This window comes from Mustela erminea, chromosome 9 (assembly GCF_009829155.1).
Source record: "Mustela erminea isolate mMusErm1 chromosome 9, mMusErm1.Pri, whole genome shotgun sequence".
NCBI classification, from domain to species: domain Eukaryota; kingdom Metazoa; phylum Chordata; class Mammalia; order Carnivora; family Mustelidae; genus Mustela; species Mustela erminea.
The window spans coordinates 25,031,685-25,044,916 of record NC_045622.1 but is presented as its reverse complement, the minus strand read 5'-3'; the positions used below and the strand labels follow the sequence as shown (position 1 = coordinate 25,044,916).

At 40.3% G+C, this 13,232-nt stretch overlaps 1 protein-coding gene across 5 annotated transcripts in view; it reads left to right on the top strand.

Annotated features, from left to right (window-relative positions):
• PRDM10 (PR/SET domain 10) overlaps positions 1 to 13,232 on the top strand; it is a 101,972-nt gene that overhangs the window by 28,274 nt on the left and 60,466 nt on the right. For 4 of the 5 annotated variants that reach the window (XM_032358030.1, XM_032358031.1, XM_032358034.1 and 1 more), the window contains 3 exons: positions 6,621 to 6,812; positions 9,098 to 9,262; positions 11,024 to 11,083. In XM_032358030.1, the coding sequence (XP_032213921.1) occupies positions 6,744 to 6,812; positions 9,098 to 9,262; positions 11,024 to 11,083 (294 nt within the window). In that variant the 5' untranslated portion in view covers positions 6,621 to 6,743. The remainder of the gene's footprint in view (positions 1 to 6,620; positions 6,813 to 9,097; positions 9,263 to 11,023; positions 11,084 to 13,232) is intronic. The other variant, XM_032358033.1, reaches the window with a different exon arrangement.

The window sequence follows — 13,232 nt, the reverse complement described above, 5'->3', positions numbered from 1 at the left end:
TGGAGGTGGGGGGAGAGAGGGAGAGAGAGAGAGAGAGCGAGCAGACTCCCTGCTGAGTGCAGATCCCTGTGTGGGGCTCCATCTCATGATCCTGAGATCACATCCTGAACTGAAATCAAGAGTCTTACCCTACTGTGCCACCCAGGCACCCCAGTAAGGATTTTATTTTTAAGTGACTTCTGTATCCGTTGTGGGGCTCGAACCCACAACCCCAAGATCAAGAGTCGCATTCTCTACTGACTGAACCAGGCAGGTGGCCCTTAGACTTGAGTTTTCTTGAGCAATTTATTAAATAATAAATAATAGCGGAATGTCACACTGGTGTTTAAGTAGTTTCATAGGGAGAGAAACTCAATAGGTTTTATGACTCTATCTTCAAGAACTACCAAGTGGATAATCGGTAGCACTGCTTTGGATTCCAGACACTATCTGAATGAAAGAGTTTTCACCATCTTGGGTTTCTTTATTTGCTATTGGTATTCTAAAATTTTTAGAGCTGTGGCTGGGCGGTACTTGACATCCTGATTGCTAAACGTGTCTTGCAAACTTTTCTATGTGTAGATTAACGTTCTTTTGTTTTGTTCCACATCTGCTAAGTAGTTATCTCCTTTTTTCTTCTCTTTAATCTTGTTTTCTATGGTTTACTGGTATTTTATGCCAGATGTAGTGTCTATGTCCTTATTTGGGAAAGATTAGGAACAAGGTATTTCAGTCTGGGGCAAATGTCCCATTCCTTCCTGTTTCTGCTTATTTGCTCCTACCTACCTTCAGGTGTCCTCTTCTCGGAGACCAGCCCTGAGCATCCAGTTGGCATTAGGTGTCCTCTTTTACCCTGGCTACTGTGATAGCTTTTTCTTTTTTTTTTTTTAAGATTTTATTTATTTATTTGAGAGAGAGAGAGTTTGAGAGAATGAGCGGATGGAGGGGCAGAGGGACAAGCAGACTCCCTGTGGATCAGGGAGCCTGATGCGGGACCCATCTGAGAACCCTGGGATCATGAGACGCTTCATTGACTGAGCCGCCCGGGCATCCCTGTGATAGCATTTTAAACACTCCCTACACGTTATTGAGTACTTGCCACGTGCCAGATCTAGAGTTACTTTTGTGAACACACACATTCCTTGGCCTGTAGGAACTTACAGTTGAGATGGAGAGCCAGTTTGACACAAAAATGCAATGTGATTGAATACCTTTTTAAAAAAGCTAATATAGGGACGCCTATGTGGCTCAGTTGGTTGGACGACTGCCTTCGGCTCAGGTCATGATCCTGGAGTCCCGGGATCGAGTCCCACAATCGGGCTCCCAGCTCCACGGGGAGTCTGCTTCTCTCTGACCTTCTCCTCGCTCATGCTCTCTCACTGTCTCTCTCTCAAATAAATAAATAAATAAATCTTAAAAAAAAAAAAAGCTAATATATGAGTGTTTGTTACGTAACAGCCATTGTACTAAGCACCTCACATGCATTTTTCATGTCAGTCTCTCAATAAGCTTATGATCCCCATTTTCTAGAGAAGTAACAGGAATTTAGAGAACATCTGTGTTTTGTGCGAGGCCAGTTGTGTTTCAGAATTGCTATCCAAATCCAGGTCCAGAGCCCAAACTCTTTTTTTTTTTTTTTTTTTTTAAGGTTTTATTTATTCACTTGAGAGAGAGAGGGACAGAGAGAGCACAAGCAGGGGGCGAGACAGAGGGTGAGGGAGAAGCAGAGGCCCCGCTGAGCTGGGAGCCCAAGGCAGGGCTTCATCCCAGGACCTGGAGATCATGACCTGAGCCAAAGACAGACACTTAACAAAGACTGAGCTGCCCAGGCACCTCCAGAGCCCAAGCTCTTAACCACTGTGCTTTGGACTGACTGATGTGTTTTCACAGGTCAGAGCGCTTCTCCCTGTGTGTCCCCTATGCCCTCATGCACTAGGCACAGGGAGGTGGGTGCCACTGTTGGAGTTTGAGAACTAATAATGACGTACCAGTCAGACGGTGGCTGCAAGTGATTCAACATCTTCCCTTAGAGACTTCAAAAGAATTCAAGATACTAACAAATGTAAAACGGCCTCCAAGTTATTCATCACAGTGTTGCTTGTAATAGGAAAAGACTAGAAATAACCTAAATGTTTATCCATAGGAGATTAAATAAATTAGTGTGTATGTATACACAGTGAAACGATGCAGTGGGAGGAAATGAAATAATGGATAGGTAACAATGTAGAAGTATGGTGTTTTGTAGAATAAACATGGCTCAGCAGAGATGTTACTTTTTTTTTTAAAAGATTTTATTTATTTATTTATTTATTTATTTGACAGAGAGAGCGAGAGAGCACAAGCAGGCAGAGAGGCAGAGAAGCAGGCTCCCCACTGAGCAAGGAGCCTGATGCAGGGCTTGATCCCAGGACCCTGAGATCATGACCTGAGCCGAAGGCAGCGGCTTAACCCACTGAGCCACCCAGGTGCCCCGAGATGTTACTTTGTATAGAATCAATAGTATGCTGCCATTTGTGGTGGGAGAGACAGAGTATGTGTGTATGTATGTATTATGTATGTATGTATGTATGTATTATGTATGTATATATGCATGCAAGTTCTGCACCGAGGCTGGGGTTTGAACTCATGACCCAGGGATCAAGAATCATGTGCTCTACCAATTGAGCCAGCCACATGGCCCTGTATTTTTGCATGTATATGTGTAGTATATCTCTGGAAGTGCAGACAAAAAATTGATAATATAGGTGGCTTCTGAAGGGTGGTTAAGGGATTCCAGGTACGGAGATTATCCATACCTTTTTATGCCTTTTGAATTTGAATTTGAAATAATAAGCAGCTTCCTAGAAATGAAAACAAATACAGAATGACACTCAGAGCTGTGTATGTTTCATGGGTGTGTGGGATAAGCCTGCCTTGGTCCTTGTCCCATCCCAGTGCCTGGCAGAGTATGCAGTATTTATGCACTTGAGTATGCACCAAGTTGAAAAAACAGTCTCAAATTCCTATATAGGAAAGATACAACATCTTTTTTGTGGTATTCTTGCTAAAAAAACACATCCTGAATCTAACCGTGAAGAAATATCGGACAAATTCAAATTGAGGAACAGTCTGAAAAATAAATGGCCTGTGTATTTTAAAAATGTCAAGGTCATGGATGACTAAGAAAGACTAGGAGACCGGTCGTTCCAGAGCAGAGGGGATGGAGGGATACGACAACTGGATGCACTGCATGAAGTGCCAGACTGGATCCAGGGCCAGAAAAAAAAGTTGAGGGGTGCCTGGGTGGCTCAGCTTTTAAGCGTCTGCCTTCGGCTCAGGTCATGGGATCAAGCCCTGCACTGGGCTCCTTGATCGGGGGAATCCTGCTTCTCCCTCTGCCACTCCCCCTGCTTGTGTTCCCTCTCTCTCTGTGTCTCTCTCTGTCAAATAAATAAATAAAATCTTAAAAAAAAGTTGTTTCTTTCTCTATGAAGGATATTAATTAGATAGTTGGCAAAACACGAATAAGGTCTGTAAATTAGATAATAGCACCGTTTCATTGTAACTTTCTGGTTTGTTCCAAGTAATTTGAGAAAAAGTACTGTTTTTAGGAAATAGGTACTTAGGAATTTAGTAATAAAGGGGCACGTGTCTGCAACTTACTCTCAAATAGCAAGAGGGAGAAAGAGGGAGAAGACAAAATAAAGTAAACATGTAGAATGCTAACATTTGGTAAATCTGAAGAAATACAGGTATTATTTCTACCATTTTGTAGCTATTCTCTCAAACTATTTCAAAATTAAAAAAACAAACAAACCACTTCTTATATGGAACATCTTGTGATTTCATAATATTGAACCTTTTATGTCCTGTTGTACAATTTAGTAGTTTTCTTCATGAGTATCTTAATGTTTTTGGTGACATTTATTCCTAGATTTCTTAATATATTTGTTCCTCTAAAAAAAAAATAATAGCTTTGTTCACGTATAATTCACATAGTATGCAGCTTGCCCTGAATATCTTTTTATACGTGCTTGAATAGTATTCTTATGTAAGAAAGGTATCCTTTTTTTAAAATAACCAACTTCATTAGGGTGTAATTACGTAATTAATTAATTTTAAAAAGCTTTATTTTATTTTTTAAAAGATTTTATTTATTATTTGGCAGAGAGAGACACAGCGAGAGAGGGAACGCAGGTGGGGGAGTGGGAGAGGAAGTAGGCTTCCTGCTGAGCAGAGAGCTGGATGCAGGGCCCGATCCCAGGACTCAGGGATCATGACCCAAGCTGAAGGCAGACGTCCAAGGACTGAGCCACCCAGGCACCCCAGAAAGCTTTATTTATTTTAGAGAGGACACATGCATGTGACATGCAAGTGAGGGGAGGGACAGAGAGAATGGGAGCAAGACTCTCAAGCACTCAGGCACTCTCCACTGAGCACGGGTTCCTGACAGGGGGCTGCATCCCAGGACTTTGAGATCACAACCCAAGCTGAAATCAAGAGGCTGCTGCTCAATACAATAAGCCCCCAGGTGCCCCTAATTTACACATATTTTAATTGAATAGCTTGATGACTTTTGATACATGTATTCCCCATGTAACCACAACCCCAGTCTGGATACAAGGTATAAAACAGTACCACTTATCCAGAAAGTTCCCCTATAACTCTTTGTTTATGCATTCACCTGTTGGTAGACATGGGCTTTGTTTCCAGCATCCTCTGATGGAGAGGAGAAGAGTCAGGTGTATGTATGCAGGGTGAGTGTATGCGGGGGTGATTTTGGGTGGGGGTAAGGATGACAATGCTGAGGTGAAGTGGGGACAGGCTCCTCAGCGGCTCAGGAGAGTCTCCCAGGCAGCGTGATGTGGCAGTTCCTGTTTTCCAGAGTAAGGAGACATTGGATATTGTAGTCTTTTCTTTTATTACAGTCTTTTCTTTCTTTCTTTTTTTATGAAAGATTTTATTTATTTTAGAGTGAGAGGAGGGACAGAGAGGGCAGGGAGAGAGAATCCCCAGCAGACTCCACACTGAGCCCTGAGCCCAATGCAGGGCTCCATCCCATAGCCCTGAGATCGCGACCTGAGCCAGAACCAAGAGTCGGTTACTTAACTGCCTACCCTACTCAGGAGCCCGTCCAGTCCTTTCTTTCTTCTTCTTCTTCTTCTTTTTTTAAAGATTTTATTTATTTATTTGACAGAGAGAGAGAGAGAGAGAGAGAGAGAGCGCACAAGCAGGCAGAGCAGCAGACAGAGAGGTGTGGGAAGCAGGCTCCTCTCTGAGCAGAGAACCCAATGCGGGGCTCCATCCCAGGACCCTGGGATCATGACCTGAGCCGAAGGCAGAGGCTTAACCCACTGAGCCACCCAGGCGCCCCTCCTTTCTTTCTTCTTTGAGTCTTATTCTGGTTTAGACATTGGAGCATGTGCAGTCTAAGAATATGCTTTTTGGCTTATTTCCATTAATAATGGGAAAAATTCTGACTGGATCTGGGCCAGTGGTCTTCCTTACCTTTGGTGTAGTGGTGTTCTGAGCAGTTTTACCTTTCCCGTTTATGCATGCTGCTTTAATGGGATGGCGGGAGGAGGTATATCTGGCGTGGCTGCTCCATTAAACAGCAAAATCTCACATGAGTCTTAACATGTCCATGATTTATCATCATCAGAAGGGAAGATTGATTTCCTTAAAATACTATTTTGGAAAAATTAAAAAAAAATGGAAAAAAACCACCTATCTTGGAAAAGATTTCAAGATGTAGATTTAGTGCAGGTTGATGTTTATTAAGGTTTGTGATTTGTTCATTAATTGATCCTGCATTAACCAAATGGGAAACAGAATTACATTTATATTCACCAGATTGTGGCCCCCAAAATTCAGTCTTCTCTGCCTGCCATTTTCCTGTTTTTGTGACTTTTATTATTCTGCTGTTCATTTCGCGTAGGTGGTGTAGGAAGTCAGTGTCTAAGCAAGTGTGCAGGGGACAGCTGAGCTGGGCTGTGCAACAGTCAGGCTTGGGTATGAACCCATCACTTACCTACATTTACTGTCTAGAAACCTTGTTCTCCTCATCAGCGGAACTCAGAGATATACCTGCAGCATTTTTTTTTTTCTATTTTAGTCTATGTTGTTGACCTTCAGTATTTATTCATTCATTTACTTAAAAAAAAATTATTTATTTGAGAGACAGAGATCACAAGTAGGCAGAGAAGCAGAGAGAGCGAGCAGGGGAAGCAGGCTCGCAGCTGAGCAGAGAGCCCAATGTGGGGCTCGATCCCAGGACCCTGAGAACATGACCTGAGCTGAAGGCAGAGGCTTTAACCCACTGAGCCACCCAGGCGCCCCATCATTCATTTACTTTTTAAGTAAACTTTACCCCCAACATGAGGTTTGAACTCATGACCCTGAGATTAATAGTCATGTGCTCTATGGACTGACCCAGCCAGGAGCCCCAGACCTTTAGTATTTTTAGTGAGGGTTACACCTACCTGATGAGTGTCTAGAACATAGCAAGCATGCAATACATTGTATTATCATTACAAATAATTTCTCCATTTTCACCTTTTTGTCCAGATGTGTTATTTTTTTTCCCTTTGTGGTTGAAACTATAATTTATTAAAATGTATTCGTCTATTAAAGAACTTGGTTCACTTTCTCTTTTTTTTCAGGCACGTTGCAGAGAGGTCTTTCTGTCCTTCATGAACCCGCACGTGGTAGACAGATGACTGTCCTCTGCCCGGTGCTGCTCTAGGTGCCCCGGACGGACGCGGAGCTGTCCAGCAGGGGGAAGGATGGATTCCAAAGATGAGAGCTCACATGTGTGGCCCACATCTGCCGAGCACGAAGAGAATGCCGCACAGGTGAAGAGCGGTCTTTCCAGCGTGGGGCTGGGAGCGGTATTTCAGTTGGGTCGGTTTGCTGACAGCTAAAGAAATACCAGCTTCGCTGTAGTGAGAGTAGCTGGGAGGGAGGGGATGTGCAGGACCAGCACAGGCGGAATACGGAGGGTTTTGGCACTTCGTATGCTCCACAAGTATGGGTCACTATGATTTACAAGGGCTCAGGGACCACCCACAGGCTTCTCTGCCACTTCTGCAACTTACTATCATGTTTGTTTCACTGCCTGGTTTTATTTTATATTCTTAGCGCTGAAAGCCTCCAACTGTTACCTAGTATAAGGTTTTGATTCTTCATCTTTAATGAAGTACAAAGTATGTCTACTGAGTGGCTTTTTCTTTTCTTTCAAATTCAGAATGTAAAGGTCTAATGGCAAGCTGTCCCATCGAGTCAGCCACCTGGAAGGCCAGTCACGTATCCAAATGCTGCTGTGATGGATGATCACGGCCTTTTGGACTGTGGTCATAACCAGCAGCGTGTTATTTTGACTATTCTTAGCAAAGGCAAATGTCTGCTTTTTTGATGTGGATTTGAATTCTGGGAACAGTCCACAGTCATATGGAATCCAGTGTGGCCAAAGTATAAAACTTAATTTTTAAGCATTGTAATAAATATGCAATTTTAAATTAGTTTTTCATTAACTTACATAACCTTAGTATTATTACCAAAATCAGGATGTTAACACTAAAGACTTAAATATACACATTTACTTAAGTAATATGGCAAATATTGCAATAAATAAAATTAGTTTTCTGGCATGATTTAAAGTTTGAGTCTGAATACTTAAAAAAAAAAATGTTCTAGTGATGCTTCCAGCAGGGTAACTGAGAATGCTGTTCTGATTCTCATAGAAACCATGTGAAGACAACTTTCATGTAGCTGTGTATGTTGGTGTATTTTGTTTATGAGTGAAAATGTAGTCCATTCAAAAAACAGGGTCACCATTTTGTAGGTAATTGGATAGTAAACAGCAGAGCTCAACCCCCCTCATTGCTCTCCCTCTTCCCAGTTGTTTTCTTTTCCTAGCCAGGAACTCTGATTTAGCAAGATACTGTGCGATGGAGACCAAGTTTCAATGTTAATGCACAGATCTAAAGCCAAAAAGTTATCTTGCAGCACTTCAAGCTGTGCCAATTGTTAGAAGTCCAATTCTTGCAATATACAAACTGTATCTTCATGGACAAATCAAATTTGTGTAGAAGTTGGACAATATACTTAGTTTAAAAGTGGAAGTTTGTTTTATTTCTGTTTGATTGCATTTGGTCTCCAGGTTTCTTTCTGGGGATTAAATTTCCTCATATCGTTTTTGGAATCTACTGCTTCCCGCTGGAAAAAAACTGAAATAAAAAAAGTTAGGTCCAAAGCCAGGAAAGCATAAGAGTAAAGATTCCAACTAACGTTGATATCAGCACATAAATTATTTCTCTCCCAAGTGTGTGCTTTGGCCATCTGCTTCCATACCTTCAATATCAGGTATCAGGCTGTGTGCCAAGCTCTAGCCTTCAAGAAGTCAAACCTCCTAAGCGGACTATCCAGAAAGCATTTTATAGAATTTAGTTTCTGCTTTCATTCTTGGTAGGTAGAAAATTATTTACCCTGGTGACAACTGAAATGGTTTTCCAAAACCCTTTAAAAGTACTAGACTAGAATTTTCTGTGTCTTTATCTTACTGGCAAGGAAGAGGTCTGTAGCATTCATTGACTCAGCATATGCTTACTGCCATGCCTCCAGTATAGCCTTGGAGTGTGAAAAAAACATGTAGGAAAGAAAGTGACCTTGTTTTAATATGTCTGAAGAAAGGCACTATTAATTATAAAGCAGAATATTAATCATGTGTTGAGGGCAATTGGCTTTTGAGTTGACATTGTTTTACATTGCAGAATAATTTGTATTTCATATTTTGGTTATGTGGTCAACCAGGAATCTTCAGTCACATTTCCAGGATCAGGTGACTGCCCCCTCATGATTCCCCAAAAGAGATGTCTGCACTGGACATTTGGGGCCAAGAAGAATTTATATCAGTTGCCTGATATTAACTAGCAAATCAGTGACAAGGATTCCTTCCTTGCATCCTGTCCCCAAGTCACTAACAGTGTAGATGACTAGGGTGTATCAGTTCTCATCCTCCTTTCATTGGGAATATTTTAGAGATACAACTGTGGACTGTGCTTGGTCAGCCAGGTATCTTTGTGAGATTGGTTTTGTTCTACAAGGACACTTGCTATATACTTGCTGCTTTCTGCCCCAGGTGCACTTTGTTCCTGATGCTGGAACTGTGGCTCAGATTGTCTACACCGATGACCAGGTTCGTCCGCCCCAGCAGGTGGTGTACACGGCAGATGGTGCCTCCTACACTTCAGTGGACGGGCCTGAGCACACACTGGTGTACATCCATCCTGTGGAAGCCGCACAGGCATGTGAAGGGTTACTGTTTCTAGTTTGTTTGTTAATTGGTTAACTCCCCACTGACTTATGTTTATTTTCTGTCCTCCCTGGGCTAGGTGCTGGTGATGCAAGATATGATTCAGATACAATCTGTGCTTTTCAGGAGCTTATAACTAACTTGGCAGAGGAAGATACGCTTTATTTAAATTAAATATAGTAGGAGGTTAGAGTGCTAGCCTCCTCTGAGTTCTTGTCCCAGCAACCGTGGACTAGCTTACCAACTTGTTACTTTTCTGAAGTATCAAGAACCAAGTCAAAAATGGCATTTAGTTCTGTATAGCTTAATCACAGATGGATCAATAAAAACATACAGATTATTTCAGTGAAAGGTGTAAGAAAAAAGTCCTATTGGCTTATTAATAATTGACTGATTTGTAGAACTATAATAGAAGCAAAGGTAAAAGCTGTGCAGTTAGAACTGCTTTCTTTTATTTTTTTCCCAGTGTTAGTTTCCAAATACGCGACACAAACAAATATGTAAATGTCAGTTTGCATGTTAGCGCTTTAGCACTTTTAAATATACTAAAACAAACAAACAAACAAAAACAAGTTTCATACTTTTGTAGTGGAATCTTGGTAATAAAAATTTGCCCTCATGGAGTATTTAATCAAGGGGCTCAAATCACTCCCAAGAAGAAATGGGGCCCATCTAATTGAAAACTTCTAAATCTATATAAATGAAAGTCACCAAGTAGTCAGATGGTACTTTTAGGATGTCTCTACTTAGTTTTAATCCCCTGACTATATTAAAACAAGTTCGGATAGTTTATGTAAAGAATGTCCTGTAGGCAACTTATTATTGTGTTACTGAATGTCTGATTTTTGATAATTTTAAAATTTATTTTATTTTAGTAATCTATGCCCAATGTGGGGCTCAAATTCGCAACCCCAAGATCAAGAGTCACATGCTCTTTTGATTTTTAATAATTTTTAAATAGCAAGTCTAAGAAATCATATAACTGACTGAAATTCCTAGATGTACGTCTGGAATCAGAACTGAACCATAGTTCTTATTCCTCTGGGTTTGCTAAAGGCTTGGGCAGAATATTTTTCTGGATTGGTGATTTTCTGTGGTACCTTGACTAAAATGATTTAGAAGATTTTCCTTCTCTAGTTAATTCTGCTGTATCATGACCCAAATTATGTGTTTCAGTAAGACCTTTTAAAAATTATGATTTTTACTAACTTTATGCAGGAATGAATCTATGGAACATTAAATTCAGTTTATTCCCTTCTACTTTTTTGGTAACGAGCACACATTTATATATATTTGAAAACTATCCTTGTGTATATGTTAGTCTTCTGTGTGTCTGTATGTCTCCATGCATTTTCACTTAATCCCAAGTCTACTCCTGTGGTACACAGTGTGATGTGTGAACGTATGCGCCCTTGTTCATGCCATGTCTTACATTTTTGTGACATACCTTTTTTAATTAGCTCTGACATTCAACCACGAGAGATTTTGTTTAAGGGTAAAATTGTCAAGTATGTTAGCCAGTTGAGATGGTTAACTTACATAATCTCTTTGGAACCATCTGAATGAAAGGTTTTAGCTAAAAGTAAGATTACTGTCTTTATCTTCTTTATTAATGAAGGATTATTACTAGCTATATGGAAATGAAGTCTGCCAAGAATTAGTGCTTAGCAGTAGGATAATTTTTCCTGTGTAGGCAAACTGTCTAAAGATGTATTGATAGGTTTTTTTCCTGTTGTTGTTTCTTTTGTCTAGACTCTGTTTACAGACCCAGGGCAGGTAGCTTATGTCCAACAGGATGCTACAGCTCAGCAGGTAATGAGTCGCTTTTTTGCCTTTTTATTGTTTTTCATTCCCTGGAATGCACTGCCCCCCTCCAAACCACCCCAGCCCTCTGTACCCTGCGTCCTCTGGTTGTCTACTTCTTATGTATTAAGAATGGTCTTTACTTACTTTAATGAAAACAAAGCAAAACAACACTAACGCATTATAATCAGTACATACTGAAATAGTCTGGTAAAAAAAAATGATTTGTCATGGAAATTTAAAAAACAAGTATATTAATAGGATATTGGTTCAAATTCTAAAGAATAATCCTGAAGTTTTAAGTGTCTCTTTTTGGAAATTTGGAAACATTTGGGTAGTTTGTCTATTTTAAATATTGAGGAAAAAATTTCTGCTTAAATGACATACAAATTTGATAGCAATCTTCCTCATTTTAGCTTCTTGAAAAATTGAGATTTTTCATAATTTTCTTTTATTTTTAAAATTTTTTAGAAGATTTTATTTATTGATTTAGGGAAAGTGTGAGCGAACTATGGAGGTGGGGGGAGGTGGGCAGAGGAAGAGAGAGAGAGAGAGAGAGAAAATCTCCAGTGGACTCTGTGTGGAGCCTGACGTGGGACTTGATCTTAAATGATCCTGAGATCATGATCTGAGCCGAAATCAAGAGTTGGAGGCTTACCCGACTGAGCCACCCAGGCGCCTCCTTTTTGGTTTTCTTTTAAAAAGCGTTTTTCCTTTTATCCATGTTTCTACTGTCTCCTATTTGACTTGGAGGGATTTCTTCCTTGTTTTCATCTGGGTTGTGAAAGTGATAAGATATAGAAGCTAGATGCCCCTGGTCTTACTCTAAAGGGAATATGAATCCAAATAAGTTTGATTTCCCTGCCGGCGAGTATGACTGCTATTTAGCTGTACCACCGAGCGTCATGAGTGATTATCAAGAAAATTCCCATTAGCAAGCACTTTATGCCTTTAAATATTTTTTGGTAGATGATTCAGATACTTTCATTTTAAAATTTGAAAAGTGGACAGAAGTTCTGTTAATACTATTTATGAAATCTAGAGAGAATTCTGAGGAGTCTTTGTCCTATAAGTTATAGTTGAATTTATTCCTGATTGATAGTAATCTGCAAGCTTTTGGCGTCTGTGAACTTGAATGAGCATTTGTCTTAATCTGTTTAGGCTGCTGTAATAGAATCCAAAACACTGGATGGCTTATAAACAATAGAAATTTATTTCTCCCAGTTCTGGAGGGGTGGGAGGCGTCGAAGATCAAGGGGCTGACAGATTCTGGTGAGGGCTTACTTCCTGGATCACAGGCAGCAGGCTTCTTGCTCAGGCCTCGTATGACTGAAGGGGCAAGTGAGCTCTGTGGGCTTCTTTTTTTCCTTTTTTAAAGATTAATTTTTTTTTTTTTTCTAGTTTTAAGTAGGCTCTACACCCTACATGGGGCTTCAGGTTACAACTCCAGGATCAAGAGTCACATGCTCTCCAGACTGAGGCAGCCTTGGAGTCTGGGTTTTTGTAAGGATGCTAATCCTGTTCATGAGGGCTCCGTCTTCAATACCTAATCGCCTCTCAGAGGCCCCACGTAATACTGTCACACTGAGGATTAGCTTGCTTTCTTTTCTTTTTTCTTTCTTTTCTTTTTTTAAAGACTTCATTTATTTATTTGGGAGACAGAGAAAGAGAGAGAAGGAACTGGGAGGAGAGGGAGACGCAGACTGTCCACTGTCCACTGATCAGGGAGCCTGACTGGAGGCCGGATCCTCCCATCCTGGGATTGTGACCTGAGCCAAAGCAAACTCTTAACCAACTGAGCCACCCAAGTGCCCTGAGGATTTCTTTATTTTAATTTTAATTTTATTTTAATTCTCTGTATAGTTAACATATGGTGTTATATTAGTTTCTACTTTGGGGATTAGCTTTCAAAATGTAAATTTTGGGGAGAGACAGTCTATAGGAGTGTTATTTTATTTTAATAATTTTGTAATCATTAGGTATATGCTTGAAAAAGCAAATCATGTACATTTCTGTGAATACTTACTGATTCTGTCACCAAGCGATGTATGGGTTTAATTAGTTTTGATAATTGGTAAGAAAAAATAAAAGGAAATCCCTTTGTCTTTCATAGATGATTAGTTCATTCACTCATTTTTGGAGTAATAATTTTTTTTTC